General features: G+C 42.9%; 1 protein-coding gene across 2 annotated transcripts; it reads right to left on the bottom strand.

Moving 5' to 3' along the window:
• Positions 1-1,313: 1,313 nt before the first annotated feature.
• On the bottom strand, positions 1,314-7,216 carry hdhd3 (haloacid dehalogenase-like hydrolase domain containing 3). Of its 2 annotated transcripts, none has more exons than XM_043719856.2 (2): positions 7,176-7,216; positions 1,314-2,492 (listed from the first exon to the last, which is right to left on the bottom strand). In XM_043719856.2, the coding sequence occupies exon 2, from the start codon at positions 2,452-2,454 to the stop codon at positions 1,738-1,740; it is 717 nt and encodes a 238-aa protein (XP_043575791.1). In that variant the 5' UTR covers positions 2,455-2,492; positions 7,176-7,216; the 3' UTR covers positions 1,314-1,737. The 2 variants fall into 2 exon arrangements, with proteins under 2 accessions (XP_043575791.1, XP_087854678.1); XM_087998552.1 differs by lacking the exon at positions 7,176-7,216 and adding an exon at positions 2,653-3,928.
• Positions 7,217-20,266: the final 13,050 nt, after the last annotated feature.

The raw sequence follows: 20,266 nt of genomic DNA, 5'->3' as shown, positions 1-20,266 counted from the left end.
GTGGGATTGTCTTCGGAGGGTCGGTGTGGACTTATTGGGCCAAATGGCCCACTTACACACTGCAGGGATTCTATGATCTTGAATTGAGTGGCATGCCCGTCCATTTTAGAGTGCAGTTCAGTCATGTAGTTCGTCATGTTTCTGTGGGTCACGATTCACACGTAGTCCAGACCAGGCAAAGAAGAATTTTCTTCCCTAAAGGACATCACTGAACCAGATAGGTTTTACAATAATCAATAATAATTTCATCGTTGTTGATCCAGCTTTCAAGATTTTCCAGATTTTATTCATCCAAGGCATTATCTGCTTGACTAATCCAATTATATTACCAGTATGACGCCTTCAATTCTTGAAATAACAATGATTAATTTAATCAATCTCATCCTCCATGTAGGAAATAATCAGTTAAATGAAGGCGAATGTTTCAAACTACAACCCTGACCATTGTCTCAATGTGCTAACATAAAGCATATTAAAAGGTTCATTTCTAATTCCTCATTGTGATCAGTGCCATCTTTGCTGCATGCATCTCATAGTCCTAGATGGCCTGGCTGGGTCACTTGGCAGATTCCTTCATAGAAATAGTGTGGGATTGCTGTCCAGAATGAGAAGTAATAGCAGGTTTCCTGACACAAAGGGTTTTTACAACAAACTAAACTTCATGGTCATTCTTACTGATACCAACATTTTTTGATTCCAAATGTATATTCTTAATGTGCAATGGTGGGGTTTGAAATCTCATTCTCTGGATCAGCCCATTCAGATAACTGCTATGCAGGTGTATTCTTAAAGAGCAGGGCACTTTGCCAGTATCCTGGCCAACAGACCTTCCTCAGCAAATACTACCAAATGCAGTTAAACTACGATTAATCTTGTAAGATTTTTAATGTGTAAAGAAGTCTCCATACTCCTGGCTACTCCATCATGTACACGTAACTCAGAATTTCCAATAGATGTCAGAAGAAGCTTTATCAATAAATTCTATCTTCCTCATTCTCCAATTTCTTTCCACATAAGCACATGTCATTTCATTGGAGACAGTTATCTTCCACTTTGTGTCACTTCATCCTACTGAGGTGTACAGTACAATCTGAGCAAAACACTAAACAAAAAAAAAACACAAAAGAACTGCTGAAAATCTGAAACACAAACAAAAGTTGCTGGAAAAACTCAGTTCTGGAGTAGAGTCGCTGAACCCAAAACATTAACTCTGCTTTCTCTGCACAGATGCTGCCAGACATGCTGAGTTTTTCCAGCAATTTCAGATTCTGAACAAAACACCATTCTACAAGATGAAACACAGGACAAACTCAAAATGTGAAGAAAAGCTTTATTTTAGAATCCTGAAAAAATATTCCCACAAGTCACCACAGTGAAACGTTAATCATTCAGCTCCTCTTTGCAAGTAACTTGATCTATATTATAAGATGCGTCCAGAAAATGCCAGACTTTACAATGGAGTGTATAATTGTCATTACACTTCAGAATTTCTTTGTGCGGCTCTTCACAGAGATGACACCTAGTGGGGATGCTGACAGAGTCCCCCTACATATCACAGTAATTTGTACAAATTCATCAACCCACAACTGCTAGCTCCCCAAGAGACAGTGCAAAACCTCACCAAACAACATGATAGCATATTGGAATTCTTACTGTCTCGCAGTGAAAACACATTCCCTTTCCTGTGGTACATTTAACAATGACCTAACGAGTTTGGAGACACATATAGCAAGGCAGTTATTTCAGGAGGCCGATTAGCTGCTGCAGAGAGTGGAGAATATGAGCTTTGGGGACTAGCCCCTTTGCCCCAGCAGGTTGCTCCTTCTCTCTGCAAAGCAAGTAACTCTCCATTCCCACAGCCCTGGCTGCTAGATAATCCTTCTGTAAATCATCACCTATGTGTGTGGCCTGTTTGGGCTGTATCTGAGCAAGGCTCAGGGCCTTAATAAAGATACGAGGGTCTGGCTTGCCTATTCCAACGTCCTCTGATGTTAGCACAAACTGGAAATGCTGCCGCAGGTTGCAGTTGGTTAAAATCTGCTCCAGGCGGCGGTCAAAGTTGGAAATGACTGCCATGTGAATGCCCAGCCTGTCACAGTGAATCAAGGTGTCCTTCACATCATTAAACACCTCCCAGTTCTTAGCACTGCTGAACCCACGATACAGGTTCTCTGCCAGTGGAGTCAGCACCCGTTCATCTCTCACCCCACAGAGCCGAAAGGTCTGTTTGACTGTTTCCACCCACCACTTCTGGGAGCTTACACCTTGGCTTACACCATAGCTTGGGAGCAGCTTGTTCTGTGTTCGGAGGGCTGCCAGGAACGATCTGTCGAGTGCCTCAGCCTCCACCCGGATCCCATGCAGCTTGGCCTCTGAGGAATATTGCTCGCCGACTGTGTGACGTACTCGGAGCAGAGTGTCCTTTACATCCCAGGTCAGCAATCGAGGTCTCATCCTCAGTCACTGCTTATTTTAATCAATATAGATCATGGCTGCATACTGAGCAAAGAAAGAAGAACTCACAATATACACTATCTCACAGTGCTTTACAATCAGTAAAGTTCTTTTGAAATGTAATCATTGTTGTAATGTAGAAAATAAGAGCCAATTTGTACACCACAAATTCCTGCAACTAACAAACATGAGAATTACCAGAGGCTCAGGTTTTGAAATCAGTGTGTAAAAAATGATTTGGACAAATGCCCACAATTTTCTTGAGTTATGAGTAGCAATTTGTCATCAGGTATTCAAAACAGCACAGCATTCTCCACAGTGGATCTGCTGTATGAGTAGACCAAAAATAAAAACTTGACTTTTCAATCCAATCATCAGATTGAAGAATCCGCTGAGACATGCAGAGTCTAAACCAGGAAGTATAAAAGAAAATATAATTAATTGTAAAATTCTGTAAAGAAAGCAAAATAAAGAAGCCTAGAGAAGGGATTAAGAGGGTGAAAGTTAAGAGACAGAAGAAAAATGTTCCAATAAAAGTTTAAAATATGCTTATAAAATTAAGTTGTGATTCCAGAGAAACTGTTTGGTAGTAACTTTTTTTACACTTTTTATGAAAAAACATTTGAATGCACCAACTGTAACATTTTTGCATATTCAGTGGATTTCACACACTTAAGTATCAATGGTGAGTCTCTGGGTGTGGTTTGGGTATGATAACATTATGAGGGAACATGGCAACTCAAGACAGAAACTTTCTGATTCCCTGCACACAGTGTCTCTGGAAGTTACTAACTGGTTTATTCTTTAACAATTAAATGTGATCACTGACAGTCTCGCTGTTATTAACTATTGCAAAAATCTGGACCATTTTTCAGTGTTGTTTGAAGAGTAATAAACATTGGCTACCTCACCAGAGAGCTCTCTTGTTATTCCTTGAAATAAAAACAAAAACAGAAATTGCTGATAAACACAGCAGACCTGATAGCATCATTGGAGAGAAAGTAGAGTTACTGTTTGGGTCCAGTGACCCTTCTTCAGAACCCTTGAAATAGAACCTTAGGATCATTTATGTCTGTTTGAGAAATCTTTCTTTTAATGAATCGGCTGAAACATGGCAGTGTTGCAATCCCGCAGTACTGCACTGAAAGTGTCAGCCTAGATAGTACGATCAATCATCTAGCTTGGAGTTGAAATTCATAATCATCTGATTTAGAAGGTATAAGTGTCAAGTGTTAATGGTGAAACAGGGAATGAGGTTGACTGACACATTTAGTACGGCTTTAGAACACAGAAATGGGTAACTAATTAGAAATTCTAATAGACTGCACACAACCTCTCAACCGGTGACAATTACCCTACAAGGGGTGAGAGGCTGCACACTGCTGCACTGCAGTCAGCAGACTTTCCAAGGGTTGAGCAGAGGCAGATATTTTCTAAACGACCTGTTCAGAGACGAAATGACACACCCCTGGAGCAAGTGGGACTTGAACCTGGGGCCTCCTGGCTCAAAAGGTAGGGACACTACCACTCCACCACAGGAGCAGTGTGAGGCGGCAGCATCTTAGCGGAGAAAGTGAGTCTGCAGATGCTGGAGATCAAAGTTGAAACTTTATTGCTGAAACAGCACAGCAGGTCAGGCAGCATCCAGGGAACAGGAGATTCGACGTTTCGGGCACAGGCCCTTCTTCAGGAATGAGCAGAGAGTGTTCAGCAGGAGAAGATAAAAGGTAGGGAGGAGGGACTTGGAGGAGGGGAGTTGGAAATGTGATAGGTGGAAAGAGGTCAAGGTGAGGGTGATAGGTCGGAGTAGGGTGGAGGCGGAGAGGTCAAGAAGAAGACTGCAGGTCAGGAAGGCGGTGCCGGGCTGGAAGGATCCGGCTGAGACAAGGTGGGGGGAGGGGGGATGAAGAAACTGGTGAAGTCCAAGTTCATCCCCTGCGGTTGGAGGGTTCCCAGTCGGAAGATAAGACGCTCCTCCTCCGACCGTCGGGTTGTTGTGGTTTGGCGGTGGATGAGTCCAATGACCTGCATATCCTCGGTGGAGTGGGAGGGGGAGTTGAAATGCTGTGCCACAGGTTGGTTGGGTTGGTTCGTCCGGGTGGCCCAGAGGTGCTCCCTGAATCGCTCCGCAAGTAGGCGGCCTGTCTCCCCAATATAGAGGAGGCCACACCGGCTGCAGCGGATGCAGTAGATGATGTGGGTGGAGGTGCAGGTGAATCTGTGGCGGATATGGAAGTTTCCCTTGGGGCCTTGGAGAGAAGTGAGGGGGGAGGTGTGGGCGCAAGTGTTGCACCTCCTGCGGTTGCAAGGGAAGGTGCCGGGAGTGGTGGTTGGGTCGGTGGGGGGTGTGGATCTGACAAGGGAGTCGCGGAGGGAGTGGTCTCTACGGAAAGCTGATAGGGGAGGGGAGGGAAATATATCCTTGGTGCTGGGGTCTGTTTGGAGGTGGCGGAAGTGACGGCGGATGATGCGCTGTACATGGAGATTGGTGGGGTGGTAGGTGAGGACCAGTGGGGTTCTGTCCTGGTGGCGGTTGGAGGGGCGGGGCTCAAGGGCGGAGGAGCGGGAAGTGGAGGAGATGCGGTGGAGGGCACCGTCGACCACGTCGGGGGGGAAATTGCGGTCCATCGTCTCAGCCTGCTCCTGCCCAACCGAACTCATCTCGGCATACCTCGACACGGTCCTGTCCCCATTAGTCCAAGAACTCCCCACCTACGTTCGTGACACCACCCACGCCCTCCACCTCCTCCAGGATTTCCGCTTCCCCGGTCCCCAACGCCTCATCTTCACCATGGACATCCAGTCCCTGTACACCTCCATCCCCCATCACGAAGGACTCAAAGCACTCCGCTTCTTCCTTTCCCGCCGTACCACCCAGTACCCTTCCACCGACACCCTCCTTCGACTGACCGAACTGGTCCTCACCCTGAACAACTTTTCTTTCCAATCCTCCCACTTTCTCCAAACAAAAGGAGTAGCCATGGGCACCCGCATGGGCCCCAGCTATGCCTGCCTCTTTGTAGGGTATGTGGAACAATCCATCTTCCGCAACTACACTGGCCCCACCCCCCATCTTTTTCTTCGCTACATTGATGACTGTATCGGCGCTACCTCGTGCTCCCACGAGGAGGTTGAACAGTTCATCCACTACACCAACACCTTCCACCCCGACCTCAAATTCACCTGGACAGTCTCGGACTCCTCCCTCCCCTTCCTAGACCTTTCTGTTTCTATCTCAGGCGACCGAATCAACACGGACATCTACTACAAACCTACCGACTCCCACAGCTACCTGGACTACACCTCCTCCCATCCTGCCCCCTGTAAAAACGCCATCCCATTCTCCCAATTCCTTCGTCTCCGCCGCATCTGCTCCCAGGAGGACCAGTTCAAAATACGTACAACACAGATGGCCTCCTTCTTCAAGGACCGCAATTTCCCCCCCGACGTGGTCGACGGTGCCCTCCACCGCATCTCCTCCACTTCCCGCTCCTCCGCCCTTGAGCCCCGCCCCTCCAACCGCCACCAGGACAGAACCCCACTGGTCCTCACCTACCACCCCACCAATCTCCATGTACAGCGCATCATCCGCCGTCACTTCCGCCACCTCCAAACAGACCCCAGCACCAAGGATATATTTCCCTCCCCTCCCCTATCAGCTTTCCGTAGAGACCACTCCCTCCGCGACTCCCTTGTCAGATCCACACCCCCCACCGACCCAACCACCACTCCCGGCACCTTCCCTTGCAACCGCAGGAGGTGCAACACTTGCGCCCACACCTCCCCCCTCACTTCTCTCCAAGGCCCCAAGGGAAACTTCCATATCCGCCACAGATTCACCTGCACCTCCACCCACATCATCTACTGCATCCGCTGCAGCCGGTGTGGCCTCCTCTATATTGGGGAGACAGGCCGCCTACTTGCGGAGCGATTCAGGGAGCACCTCTGGGCCACCCGGACGAACCAACCCAACCAACCTGTGGCACAGCATTTCAACTCCCCCTCCCACTCCACCGAGGATATGCAGGTCATTGGACTCATCCACCGCCAAACCACAACAACCCGACGGTCGGAGGAGGAGCGTCTTATCTTCCGACTGGGAACCCTCCAACCGCAGGGGATGAACTTGGACTTCACCAGTTTCTTCATCCCCCCTCCCCCCACCTTGTCTCAGCCGGATCCTTCCAGCCCGGCACCGCCTTCCTGACCTGCAGTCTTCTTCTTGACCTCTCCGCCTCCACCCTACTCCGACCTATCACCCTCACCTTGACCTCTTTCCACCTATCACATTTCCAACTCCCCTCCTCCAAGTCCCTCCTCCCTACCTTTTATCTTCTCCTGCTGAACACTCTCTGCTCATTCCTGAAGAAGGGCCTGTGCCCGAAACGTCGAATCTCCTGTTCCCTGGATGCTGCCTGACCTGCTGTGCTGTTTCAGCAATAAAGTTTCAACGGCAGCATCTTAGCCCCTCACCACAAAATCCACACACAGTTACCCATTTACCCTGACAGCAGGCAGGAGATGTTAACTCCCACATTGTGCTTCACGACAGTGAGAGCTGTCCTGTCAGTGCGTTTCCCTGGAGACCGGTGTCCAGGGGATGAGGCTTCAATTCCAACCCCAGCAGCTGAGCAACTTCACCCAGGGAGGGAGGGAGGGAGGATCAAAAATATCACTATTATTAATCAGCAGCCTGTTTACCGTTCACACACAGCAATTACCTGCTCCCCTTCCGCTCCAGCACCGACAGCCTTCACCACCGGAAACGGGCTCACCCGGAATCCTGAGGCAGCACAACTTCCGCTTTGTTCTCTCCCCCACTAAGGTCCGACCCGGAGACAGTCCCCCGGAAACCTATTGTCGCTGCCCACTGTTCCGCCGAGCGTCCCCTTCAGTGCACAGGTGGAGGCCTCTGCTGGGGAGTCACATTCTGAGAAAGTAGAGTTTATAAAAGTGGGGAGTCGAATTTCGCTGATGTTTCTGCTTGATAAAAGTTTGAGGAATTCCAATCCGTGATAACTTGTAAACCAGCTTTACTTCATTATTTGTCTCAATGAAAAATGTTGGAAGTACAAATGAGAGACTGAAAGAAAAAAAACAATAAGTTTTTAAAGTCCCTGTGACTTTTTTTCTCCAAAGGTGCACAAAGCAGTGTCCTCGAGATTGACATTTGATTTCCTGGAGACTCCGGGCTTTGCAATTATACCTGGAGCTTTTTGTTTCAGATTCCCAGCATCCAGAGTATTTTGTTTTACAGTACTTACCTAGATCCTGGCCTGCAAATCACCCAAGGAGCACATTCCAGCCAAATAGAGCTGCCAACACTACAGGATAGCCCTGGCGACTTTAGAAATTCATCTCCTAGATTTTACTGTGTATACACAAATTTATCAGGATAGAATTTTGCCCCCCCCCCCCCCCCCCCGCAACACCAATGGTGATTTAGTTCCAAATCTGGACTTTGTATAATTTGGAGGAAACTATTCAGATGGTGATGTTCTCGCATGACTGTTGCCCTTTTGTTTTATGCAGGAGAGGCAATGGGTTAGGGAAGATGCTGTTGAAGTAGTCCTGTCGTGTTGTTGCCATCTGTCCTTAAGCTGGTACATAATGCTGCTCCTCTGTCCCAATGGTGATGGTAGTGAATGTTACCTGCCAATTCCCCAGCTTTCAGATGTTGCTATATGAGGGCAGGAACTGCTTCTGCATCTGAGGAGTTGCAAATTATACTGAATGTCCTCACAACTGAACTTATGATGGCTGGAAGTTAATTGTTATGAAGGTAAAGGCATGTGCTGTACTTTTAAGAGAGTTTGAATGCTGTTCTGAACTGAAAGCTTACAAGCACCTGTGTATATGACGAGATAGCAGTCTCATGCACTAATGTATATTCATCTACCCTGATAAATGTATGTACATACGCACATAGACTGAAACTGTAAAGAAGATGGTTTACCACCATAGTCTAAATGGCAATGCCAATACAAGAGAAAACCAACATTTATTTTGCCATAGCCTATTAAGTTCACATCCCCCAAGGAAATTAAAACAAAATGTTTTCCAATTCCCAATACTTTAGTTACTAATTCAGGAAAGTGTTCAAATACAATTTTCTTCCAGGATTACTTATTTTATTAATTCGTGGAATGTTAGTGGTGCTGGCTGGACCAGCATTTATTGCCCATCCCTCAATGCTCAAGGGCAGGTGGTGTAAAGCTGCCTTCTTGAACTGCTGCAGCCCATTTGGTTTACACACAATAAAATCTAGGAGATGAATTTCTAAGTACTGGAAAATTGAAAATATGTAACATTTTGCTGTGAAATAGATACCTGAGTTGGTTGCTGTTTTGACAACAATTTGAATCAATTTAAATTATGGCCGATAATACTAAAACCCAATCAAGTTTGAACTTATTGTTTTGCTGACACCGAACCAATGAGGCGATCGATGTTGGGGTTATAAAAAAGGGAAGCGTTTTGAAAACAGGAGACAGAACAACTGCCATCAATACAGATCCAAGAAATGAGAAAACACTCTCTATCAAAGGTACCTTTTTCCTATGAAACATATTCGCAGTTAAAAAGAAAGATGACGACCCAGGGGGATCTTCAGCCAGAAGAAGAAAGACACAGAAGATGACAACAAATTAAGTTGATGTAAATTTAATAAGTGTCTTACTGGAACAGCATATTGTTATAGAGTTGGAGGCAGGTAATAAGCAGTTAAGAGAAAGCAGACATATTGTTTTGAATTGTTGTTGTTTAATGTTCACTTGTGGAGTTAAAGAATAAATTGATGTTATTTTCTTTAAGTAGTGGAATTTAGGGAGTTCTCTGTCACTCATTTTTTAACAGATTACAAGGTGAGGTGAGCTTTTCTGGCTGTTTGGTTTAATTAACAGAAGGGTTCACCACTGTGTTGTAGCAGTTTGGGGGCATGGGTCCATGATTTGAACAGATTTAATCAGATCCAGTCTGAGATTTGGACAGATTGAACAGATTTGGGGTACAAAAGATGGTACAGATTTAAACACTTGCCGATTGGTGTTCTAGATCTTTAAATAAAACGTAGGTGGGACCATTTGTTTAACTTTGGTTACTTATGGTTGGTTAGATTAAAATGAGAGAAATGGGCTCTTAAGATTGCTCAAGAGGTTCTGGGGTTTGAAGATGCTCCCTAAATTTGTCAAGAAAGTTTAGAAAGACAGACGAAGGGAGTCTTTTAGAATTAGCAAGTAGGTTAGAATTGGGTTTAACCAGAGACAAAAGGAAAGCTGAAATTGTAATGGAGTTGATCAATCACATAAGTGTATCAGAGAATCAGACAAGTGCAATAGAGTTAGAAAAACTTAAATTGCAATTGAGGCAAATGGAGTTAGAAGATAAAGAAAGGGAAAGAAGCACCACAAGAGAAGAAAGAGAGAGAGGAAAAAGAGAGAGAAAATTCTTAGCTGAGCAAAGAGACAGAGAAGAGAAAGGGAGAGAGAATGTGAACTTCAGAAGTTGTGAATTAGTCAGGAAAATCAACAGAATGGAAATGAAGAGAGAAGGTAGTGATATATACAAATATGTTAAAATGTTTCCATACTTTGATGAGAAAGATGTCGAAACCTTCTTTATTTCATTTGAAAAATTGGCTAGGAAGATGAAGTCATCAGAGAACTTGTAGATAATGCTAGTTCAGGCTAAGCTGGTAAGATGAGCTAGTGAGGTATTTGCAGCGCTATCAGATGAAGGGTCAAGAGATTATGCAGATGTCAAACAGGCTGTTTTGAGTGCTTATGAATTGGTACCAGAAGTGTATAGACGTGGTTCAGAAACATAAAGAAGGAACTAGTCAGACTTATATGTTGAATTCGAAAGAATTAAACATAGTCATTTTGACAGATGAGTGCAGGCCTTAAAAATGGATTGGACCTATTAGTTGCTAAGAGAGATTATTCTGCTGAAGGAGTTTAAAAACTCACTTCCAGAGATGATCAGAATACATGTGGATGAACAGAAAGTTCAAGAAGTGAGAAGAGCAGCAGGGATGGCAGACGAATATACTTTGGTGCATCAGGCAAAGTTTAGCTTCCGACAAGAATTCCGTCCTGTGAAGGATAGATTTTGGGAGAAGGGGAGATCCTACACTACAATATAAAGAGTAGGGAACACTAGTAATAGTTGACCATAGGTGAAAAAGGAAGCTCTAGAGGGTGGACAGGAGGTGAAAGGCCTCAGATGTTTCCACTGTAATGGAGACACAGAAAATTACAGTGCCAATGGTTTTTTAAGGGCACTGGGAAAATGTGTTTTCACTGCCAGAAGGTGGAACACGTAAAGTCACAGTGCTGGTTGTTGAAGAAAAGATGTTGTAAAAGAGGCTAAGCCAGTGGCACTAGTGAAAGTAGTAAAGAAAAGTTGAGGAGCTGCAGGAGAATGCACAGCCTAGGGGCTGAGTATGGAGTTAATGAGTGATCTTTATAAAGACTTTGCCTCTGTGGGTAAACTTTACTCAGGAATTACAGGGGGAGAAGGGAAAGAAGTTATAATTTTGACAGCTATGGGATCTAATACGTCTCTAATAATAAGAGATGAATGTATTTGCACTCTTTCTGACATGTTAACCAAGAGAGTGGTAATTGTGGAATAGATGGACAGAAATTTAGCGTTCCCCTATATAAGATCATGTTGCAGTACCAATTCAAGACTGGGGAAGTAACAGTGGGAGTAATTGACAGAATGTGAGTTCCAAGAATACAATTTGTTCTTGGGAACGATTTAGCAGGACCCAAGGTGGGGTTGACACCCCATGTTGTGGACAAGCCCAAGGATGACCAAGGAACTGAGGAGTTAAAAGAAAAATACCCTGGAATTTTTCCAGATTGTGCAGTAACAGGATACCACTATCATAAGTCACAGCACAAAGCAAAAATTGAGGAGAAAGACGAAGGGGTTGACGTTAGTGGACACCCTGTTTGATGTAATGGTGCAGGAAAAACCTGAACAAGCTGAAGTGTTTAGTCCTGAAAGGTCCTAATGGACTTACAACAGAAAGATTAGACTATATATATATCGATGCATACTCAGAAAAGGAATTAGAATGTATTCCTGAGGGTTATTATCTTAAAGATAGAATGCTAAGTCAAAAATGGAGACCACAACAGGTTAGTGCAGGAGAGAAATGGGCAGAAGTGCACCAGATTGTGTTGCTGGTAGCATATAGACTGTAATGTTATGGGTAGCACATGAATTACCAATAGGAGGTCACCTCGGTGTGAGAAAGACTCAGGCTAAGGTACAAAAATATTTCTATTGGCCTGGAATGCACAAGAATTTGGTTAAATTTTTCTGTACATGTCATACGTGCCAAATGGTAGGTAAGCCACAGGCAGTAATAAAACCAGCACCTTTGTTGCCGATTCCCGCATTCAAAGAACCTTTCACGTGGGTTATGATTGATCATGTCAGTCCTCTCCATGAAACTAAAAGTGGGAACCAGTACTTGCTAACCATACTGGATGTGTCTACCAGATTTCTGGAGGCAATTCCATTACGAAGTATTAATGCAAACAGGGTGGTAGAGGAGTTAGTAGCTTTCTTCACGCGGTATGGGCTACCCAGAAAGATTCAATCAGACCAAGAGTCTAATTTTACGGCTAGCTGTTTAAGCAAGTCATGGATAGCTTAGGCATACAGTGCTTTAAACAAAGTGCGTACTATCCTGAATCCCGGGGAGCTTTAAAAAGGTGGCATCAGACGGTGAAGACCATGTTGAGAGCATACTGTCAGGATTACCCGAATGATTGGAATGAAGGTAACCTATTCGTATTGTTTGCCATTAGAGATGTGAATCTACTCAGTTTACTCCCTTTTAGTTAATATTTGGACAGGAAATGAGATGGCCTTTGAAATTAATTAAAGAAAAATTGACAGGACTGAAGTCAAAGATTAGGTATTTGAGGTGAGGGAGAGATTAAATCGGGGAGGTGAGTTAGCTAAACAGCACCTGAAGACAGCACAGCATAGAATGAAGCATATGGCAGATAAAAACTCTGAAGTTCGGCCGTTTTCCCGTGGGGATGACGTATTATTACTGTTACCAATGGTAGGAAATCCCTTCCATGCCAGGTTTAGTAGTCCCTATCAAAGTGAGAAAAAAATTAAGTCAGGTAAACTATCCGATAAAGATGCCCGATAGAAAAAAACTGTATTGGGTGTGTCATGTGAACATATTCAAACCGTATTATAATAGAGGCAGGGAACTGGAGAAACTGAGTGAGGAATCAAAACCAGATGTCATGGAATTTGATGTGCCTCAAAATACGTTAAATAATGAGGCAGTCCTTGGGATAGGTTAGTGAATTATCTGTCTCAGGAGCAAAGAACCCCGTTGAAAAGTTTGTTGCAGCAGTATGAGGACATATGCAGGAATAAGATGGGGAGGACTGATATTATTGTACATGAGGTAGACGTAGGGAATGCTGTTCTGTTAAAACAACACTCCTACAGGCTTAATCCTCTCAAAACCACACAGGTCCAGAAGGAAGTGGATGTGGTGCTCAACAAAGATATCATCAAACTGAGTCAGTGAGTGGTGTTTGTCGATCATGTGTTAGTTCCCAAACCTGACAGGACTCAACGATTTTGTGTGGACTATCGGAAGGTCAACAACATAACAAAATCAGACTCATACCCAATACCAAGATTGTAGGACTGTATAGAGAAAGGAGGACGAGCCAGGTACATCACAAAGTTGGACTTACTGCATGGTTCTTGGCAGGTACCTTTATCAGAGAAAGTGAAAGAAGTTTCTGCATTTGTAACTCCAAATGGGCTATATCAATTCAAAGCGATGCCCTTTGGAGTGTAGAATGCACCGGCCACATTCCAAAGACTCATGAACAGAGTTGTGGCTGGGTTAACAAACCGTGCAATCTATCTAGATGATGTAGTGATCTTTAGCAAGTCATGGAATGATCAATAGGTGCAGTTGGCAGAACTCTTTGAATGATTATGAGAAGCAAAGCTGGTAATAAACTTGAAGAAAACAGAATTTGCAAAGGCAGAGGTGCCATTTTTGGGACATAACCTTGGTCATGGAAGGTTAACCCCAAGGAACGCAAAGATGAAGGCCATTGAGGAATTTCCACGACCAGTATCAAAGAAAGAGGTGCTTCCATTTTTGGGATTAAGCGGATTTTACCGGAAGTATGTTCCAAATGTCAGCAGCATAGTGACATCGCTAACAGATTTACTGAAGAAGAACACAAAGTTTTGGTGGACAGAACAATGCCAGGAGGCATTTGAGAATTTAAAATCAGTATTAAATATGGTGCCAGTTTTAGCTACACCAAATTGTTTGAAACCCTTCAAAGTTGTAATCAATGCTAGTTGGAACTGCTACAGGAAGATGATGATGGAATTGAACAGCCAATTGGCTACTTTTCAAACAAACTCAACAACCACCAGAGAAAATACTCTTTCTTTGAAAAAGAATTACTGTGTTTGGTACTGGCCTTACAACATTTTAACATTTATGTGATGAACAATGTGTCAGAGACAGTTGTGTACACGGATCACAATCCTCTTACATTCTTGGATGATTTAAAGACAGAAATATGAGACTGTTTCATTGCAGTCTTATGTTACAGACTTTTAATTTACAAATGACATGTTGCGGGTCGTAAAAATGTGATAGCTGATGCATTATCGCAGATTTAAAGGATAAAATATAGATTAGATTGGACAGATTCTAATGTTTTATATATATGTGTGCAGAAATGAATATGAACTTAGATTAATGATCTACATATTTCATTGTAATGGGATTAAGAATTAGGAAAAAAAAGCCGTCCTTTCATTATGATGGTTCATTTTTTTCTTAAGAGGGAGGTGTTATGATGTTGAAGGCGTGTACTGTACCTTTAAGAGAGAGTGAATGCTGTTCTGAACTGAGGGCTTACAAGCACCTGTGTATATGACTAGATGGCAAGCCCAAAGTGTACTGGAAAATTGAAAATATGTAACATTTGACTGTGAAATAGATACCGGAGTTGGTTGTTGTTTTGACAACAATTTGAATTTAACCGATCAGTTTAAATTATGCCCCATGATACTAAAACCCAATTGAGTTTGAATTTATTGTTTTGCCAACACCTAACCAATGAGACAATCCGATGTTAGGGATATAAAAAAGGCAAGCATTTTCAAAATTGGAGACAGAGTAACTGCCATCAACACATATCTAAGAAATTAGAAAATATTCTCTATCAAAGGTATCTTTTTCCTACAAAACATATTCTCAGTAAAAAGAAAGACACGACTCAGGGAGATCTTCAGCCTGAAAAAGAAAGACACCAAAGACAGCAGTCGCTGTGTGGTTTTGAAATTAAGTTGATGTAATTTTAATAAGTGGAGCAGCATATTATAGGATTGGAGGCAGGTAATCAGCAGTTAAGAGAAAGGGGGACATAGAGTTGTGAATAGTTGTTGTTTAATGTTCACTGTAGATTTAAAGAATAATTTGATATTTTCTTTAAATGGTGGTATTTGGGGAGCTCTCTGTCACTCATTTTTTTAACAGATTACGAGGTGAGGTGAACTTTTCTGGGTGTTTGGTTTAATTAACAGAAGGGTTCACCGCCATATCGTAACACAATAATAAAACAGATATGGAAAGGAAGTGACTGATGTAATGAAGAAATTCAAATCTTAATTGAAATGAAAGGACTTAATGAAAATAAACCACACTTTGAGGACATCTGAATAAGTGTCAAGAAAGTGGTGAGAAAACACTATAAAGACCACAGGAACAGAAGGAGGCCATTCAGCCCATTGAGTTTGCTCCTCCATTCAATGAGATCATGGCTGAATCTGCTTAAGTCTACTTTTTTGCATTTTTCCATAATTCTTCATTCCCTCACTGATTAAAAATCTTCCTATCTCCACCTTGAGTATACTTAGTACCCAGCCTCGACAGCTCACTGCAGTAAAGAATTTCACATATTCACCACCCTCCTTGAGAAGAAATTCCTCCTCAACTCTTTTAGATGGGTGAGCTGTTACACTAAGATTACACCCTGAGTCCTAGACTCTCCCATAAGGGGGTACACTCTCAGCATCTACCCTGTCAAGTGCCTTAAAAATCCTAACTGTTTCAATAACATTGTCTTCATTTTCAATGAGTACCGACACAAGCTGCTCAGCCCCTCCTAATAAGAAAATCCCTGGTATCAACCTAGTGAACCTTTTCTGGACTACCTCCAATGTCAGTTTATCTTTCCTTAGATAAAAGGCCCAAAGCTGCCCCAGTATTTCCAGGTGTGGCTTTGTATAGTTTTACCAAGACCACCCTATTTTTATATTCCATTCCCTTTGAAATAAAGAACAACATCCATTTGACTTCCCGATTACCGGCTGATCTTATATGCTAGAGTTTTGTGATTTAGACTTGAGGATCCCCAAATCCCACCATGCCACTGCGTTCTGCAGTCTTTCCCCAATTAAATAATATTCAGCTCCTGTCTTCTTCCTGCCAAAGTGAATTGTGTATAAAAGCATTGAGAACATTGGAGGCCTGACGACTACAAAATAGCCAGACCTTAGTAAGATGAAAAAAAATGTAAACCTCAAACATACATAGAGTTTTAAACAGAGTGAAAATATTTAGAAAATTGTTTTCGTTAACACAGTGAACAATGAAAACATTTTTCTCTCTCTCTGCCACAGAGACCAATTGTAAGTATTAATAAAACAAAACATATAAAGACATTGGCCAGCTATCTGGGGACACAAAAGGATTGCATTTATTACCAATTCCCTTTGAAGACGGAGACAGTCAATAAAATATTATACTGGCATGAGTATATTTTTCATTAAATCTTATTTGTTTGAATATCCAAAGGGGTTTTCAAGATGGATTTAAACATTATATAACAACCTGAAGTAGAATATGCAAAACCATGCAAATTTGTAAGGAGATCTCAGTTATCTGTAAGAAAATAGGGTGGTAATGGTAGGGGATTTTAAGTTTCCAAACACAGACTGGAACTGCCATCGTGTTAAGGGCTTGGATGGAAAGGAATTTGTTAAGACATGAGATAGCTTTGGCAAATAGGGTTGAGGAGAATCCAAAGGGTTTTTACAAATACATTAAGGACAAAAGGGTAACTAGAGAGACAATAGGGCCCTTTAAAGATCCACAAGGTCACCGGTGCATGGAATCGCAGGAGATGGGGGAGATATTAAACAAGTATTTTACATCAGTGTTTACTGTGGAGAATGATATAGAAGCTAGAGAACTTGGGAAGATAAATAGCAACATCTTGAAAAATGTCCATAATACAGAGGAGGAGCTGCTGGACAACTTAAAATGTATAAAGGTGGAGAAATCCCCAGGATATGATCACATGTATCTAAGACTTTTGTGGGAAGCTAGAGAGATGATTGCTGGGCCCCTTTGTAAGATATTTGAATCATCGATAGCCAAAGGTAAGGCACCAGAAGACTGGAGGTTGGCTACCATTGTGCCACTATTTACGAAAGGTGGTAAGGAAAAGCTAGGAACTATAGACCAGTGACCATGATATCAGTGGTGGACAAGTTATTGGAGAGAATCCTGAGGGACAGGATTTACATGTACTTGGAAAAGCAAGGACTGGATAGTCAACATGACTGGATAGTCAACATGTGGGAAATCATGTCTCACTAACTTGAGTGTTTTGAAGAAGTAACGAAGAGGATTAATGAAGGCAGGATGTGATGTATATGAAGTTACTTCAGTAAGGTATTTGACATGGTTCCTCATGGTAGACTGGTTAACAAGGTTAGATCTCATGGAATATATGAAGAACTAGCTACTCGGATACAGAACTGGCTCGAAGGTAGAAGACAGAGGGTGGTGCTGGAAGGTTGCTTTTCAGACTGGAGGCCTGTGACCAATGCAGTGCCACAAGGATCGGTACTTGGTCCACTACTTTTTGTTTTTTATATAAATGATTTGATGTGAACATAGGAGGTATGGTTAGTAAGTTTGCAGGTGAACCAAAATTGGTATTGTAGTGGACAATGAAGAAGGTTACGTCAGAGTACAATGGAATCTCGATCAGATGGGCCAATGGGCTAAGGAGTGGCATATGGAGTTTAATTTAGATGAATGTGAGGTGCTCACTTTGGACAGACAAATCAGGGCCGGACTTATAATACTTAATGGTAAGTTTCTGGGAAGTGTTGCTGAACAAAGAGACCTTGGAGTGCAGGTTCATAGCTCCTTGAAAGTGGAGTTGAAGAGTGAAGAAGGCGTTTGGCACGCTTGCCTTTATTGGTCAGTGTACTGAGTACAGGAGTTGGGATATCATGTTGCGGCTTTACAGGACATTGGTTAGGCCACTTTTGGAATACTGTGTGAAATTCTGGTCTCCTTGTAAGGAAGAATGTTATGAAACTTGAAAAAATTTCAGAAAAGGTTTAAGGATGTAGCCAAGATTGGAAGGTTTGAGCTATAGGGAGAGGCAGCTGGGACTGTTTTTTCTGTAGTGTTGGAGGCTGAGGGGCAACCTTACATAAGTTTACAAAATCATGAGGGGCATGGATGATATGAATAACCAAGGTCTTTTCCCCAGAGTAGCGGAGTCCAAATCGAGAGGTTTAAGGTGTGAGGAGAAAGATTTGAAAGGGACCTAAAGGACAATTTTTTCACGCAGAGGGTGGTGCGTGTATGGAATGAACTGCCAAAGGAAGTGCTGGAGGCAGGTACAATTGCAATATTTAAAAGGCTTCTGATGGCTTTGTGAATAGAGGGGTATGTGCCAAATGCTGGCAAATGGGACTAGATTATGGGGCGGCATGGTGGTTAGTACTGCTGCCTCACAGTGCCAGGAACCCAGGTTCGACTCCAGCCTCGGGCGACTGTCTGTGTGGAGTTTGCACATTCTCCCAGTGTCTGCGTGGATTTCCTCCAGGTGCTCCGGTTTCCTCCCACAATCCAAAGATGTGCAGGTCAGGTGAATTGGCCATGCTGAATTGCCCATAGTGGTCGGTGCATTAGTTAGAGGGAAATGGGTCCAGATGGATTACTCTTCAGAGGATCAGTATGGACTTGTTGGGCCCAAGGGCCTGTTTCAACACTGTAGGGAATCTAATCTAATCATTAACTTAAGACACCTGGTCGGCATGGATGGGTTGGACCGATGGGTCGTTTCCATGCTGTACAACTCTAGGACTATCGTTGATTGACTATATAGGTACCATTCAGATGATGAAAATACAACTATAGTGTCAGTATGATCCAGTGTAGCTTAGAGCAGTCAATATCTGTATAAGTGATGTGATTGTCTTTGAGTGTCATATTTTCTCAAATACATAATATAATCCAGTTCCAGTCCCACACTGACAATAACACAACATAGAACATAGAATAATACAGCACAGAACAGGCCCTTCGGCCCACGATGTTGTGCACAAGCCTAAATTCAGACAACAATTCATAAATTAGGATTCAAAGTTCTGATATTAGAAAAATTAAGCTGTTTCTGCCTTGATGTATGTGTAGGTATATTAATGCCAGAGATAACTTTGCTGAGTTGGAAATGTGGGGAAGAGGAAATTTTCTTCAAAGAAGCAGCAAAGTGTGCCTTGTCTGAACAGTATAAATAGCAAAGGTAGTAAAGAGTAAAGTATTAGGACAGGAGTAGACCATTAGAACTAGTGGGCGGCACGGTGGCATAGTGGTTAGCACTGCTGCCTCACAGCGCCTGAGACCCGGGTTCAATTCCCGCCTCAGGCGACTGACTGTGTGGAGTTTGCACGTTCTCCCCGTGTCTGCGTGGGTTTCCTCCGGGTGCTCCGGTTTCCTCCCACAGTCCAAAGATGTGCAGGGTCAGGTGAATTGGCCATGCTAAATTGCCCGTAGTGTTAGGTAAGGGGTAAATGTAGGGGTATGGGTGGGTTATGCTTCGGCGGGGCGGTGTGGACTTGTTGGGCCGAAGGGCCTGTTTCCACACTGTAATCTAATCTAATCTAATCTAATCTAAAACTTTTGAGCCTCCTCCACCAATCAATATGATCATGACTGAGTTGGTAATGATGTCAGCTCTACTTTCCTGGCTGCCTCCCTATAACCTTTTGTCTCTCTTGTCTATCAAAAATCTAAGTAAGCCTTAAATAAATTCACACCTTCAAAAATAAATCTATTCTTTATCCTTATGCAAAGTAACAGACAGCCAGGAGCTCTCCTTCTAATGTGTCCAAGGTAATTGGTTAGAATCATGAATGAATTTAAATATTGCAGAAAGTTGCAACACCTCAGTGTACTGTATTTCAATATGTTACTCAGAGTCTGGACTTTCCCCACTTCCAATTCTCTAAACAGTGACTTATAGGACAATACAGAACTGATTGGCAACCAGTGTGGAAGCAGAGTTGCCGGGGGAAAGTCACGGGGACATCTGGGGATTCTGTTTGGCAGATTCATTTCAGGAAGGTGGGGCTATGCTCAGCGTGAATGTCAAATTTACTGAAGGAACAGGACATAAGCTGCTGACTAACTTCAAACCTGTCTCCTCCTCACCCATTCTCTTTTACATTTGCCTCAGTCACAGAGAAAGATCAATGAGAGTGTATGGGAAAGACATAAATTATTCAATAAATTAACATATGATTCAGAAGTACAAACATAAATACAATTTTAAAAATACTTTTGTTTAATTATATCACTACTGATTAAGAAATACATTTATAATTAAATAACTGAGATCAAGCAATTGTACTGTACCAGAAATTCAGAGTTTTAAAAGTTTTTATGAATTAATGACATTGCCCTTTTAATTGC

The sequence above is a fragment of the Chiloscyllium plagiosum genome, unplaced genomic scaffold, assembly GCF_037043375.1.
Source record: "Chiloscyllium plagiosum isolate Xiang-an unplaced genomic scaffold, Cpla_swu_hap1 HiC_scaffold_21, whole genome shotgun sequence".
Lineage (NCBI taxonomy): Eukaryota > Metazoa > Chordata > Chondrichthyes > Orectolobiformes > Hemiscylliidae > Chiloscyllium > Chiloscyllium plagiosum.
Note: the sequence above shows the minus strand (reverse complement) of the source record. Positions and strands in the feature narration are given on the sequence as shown.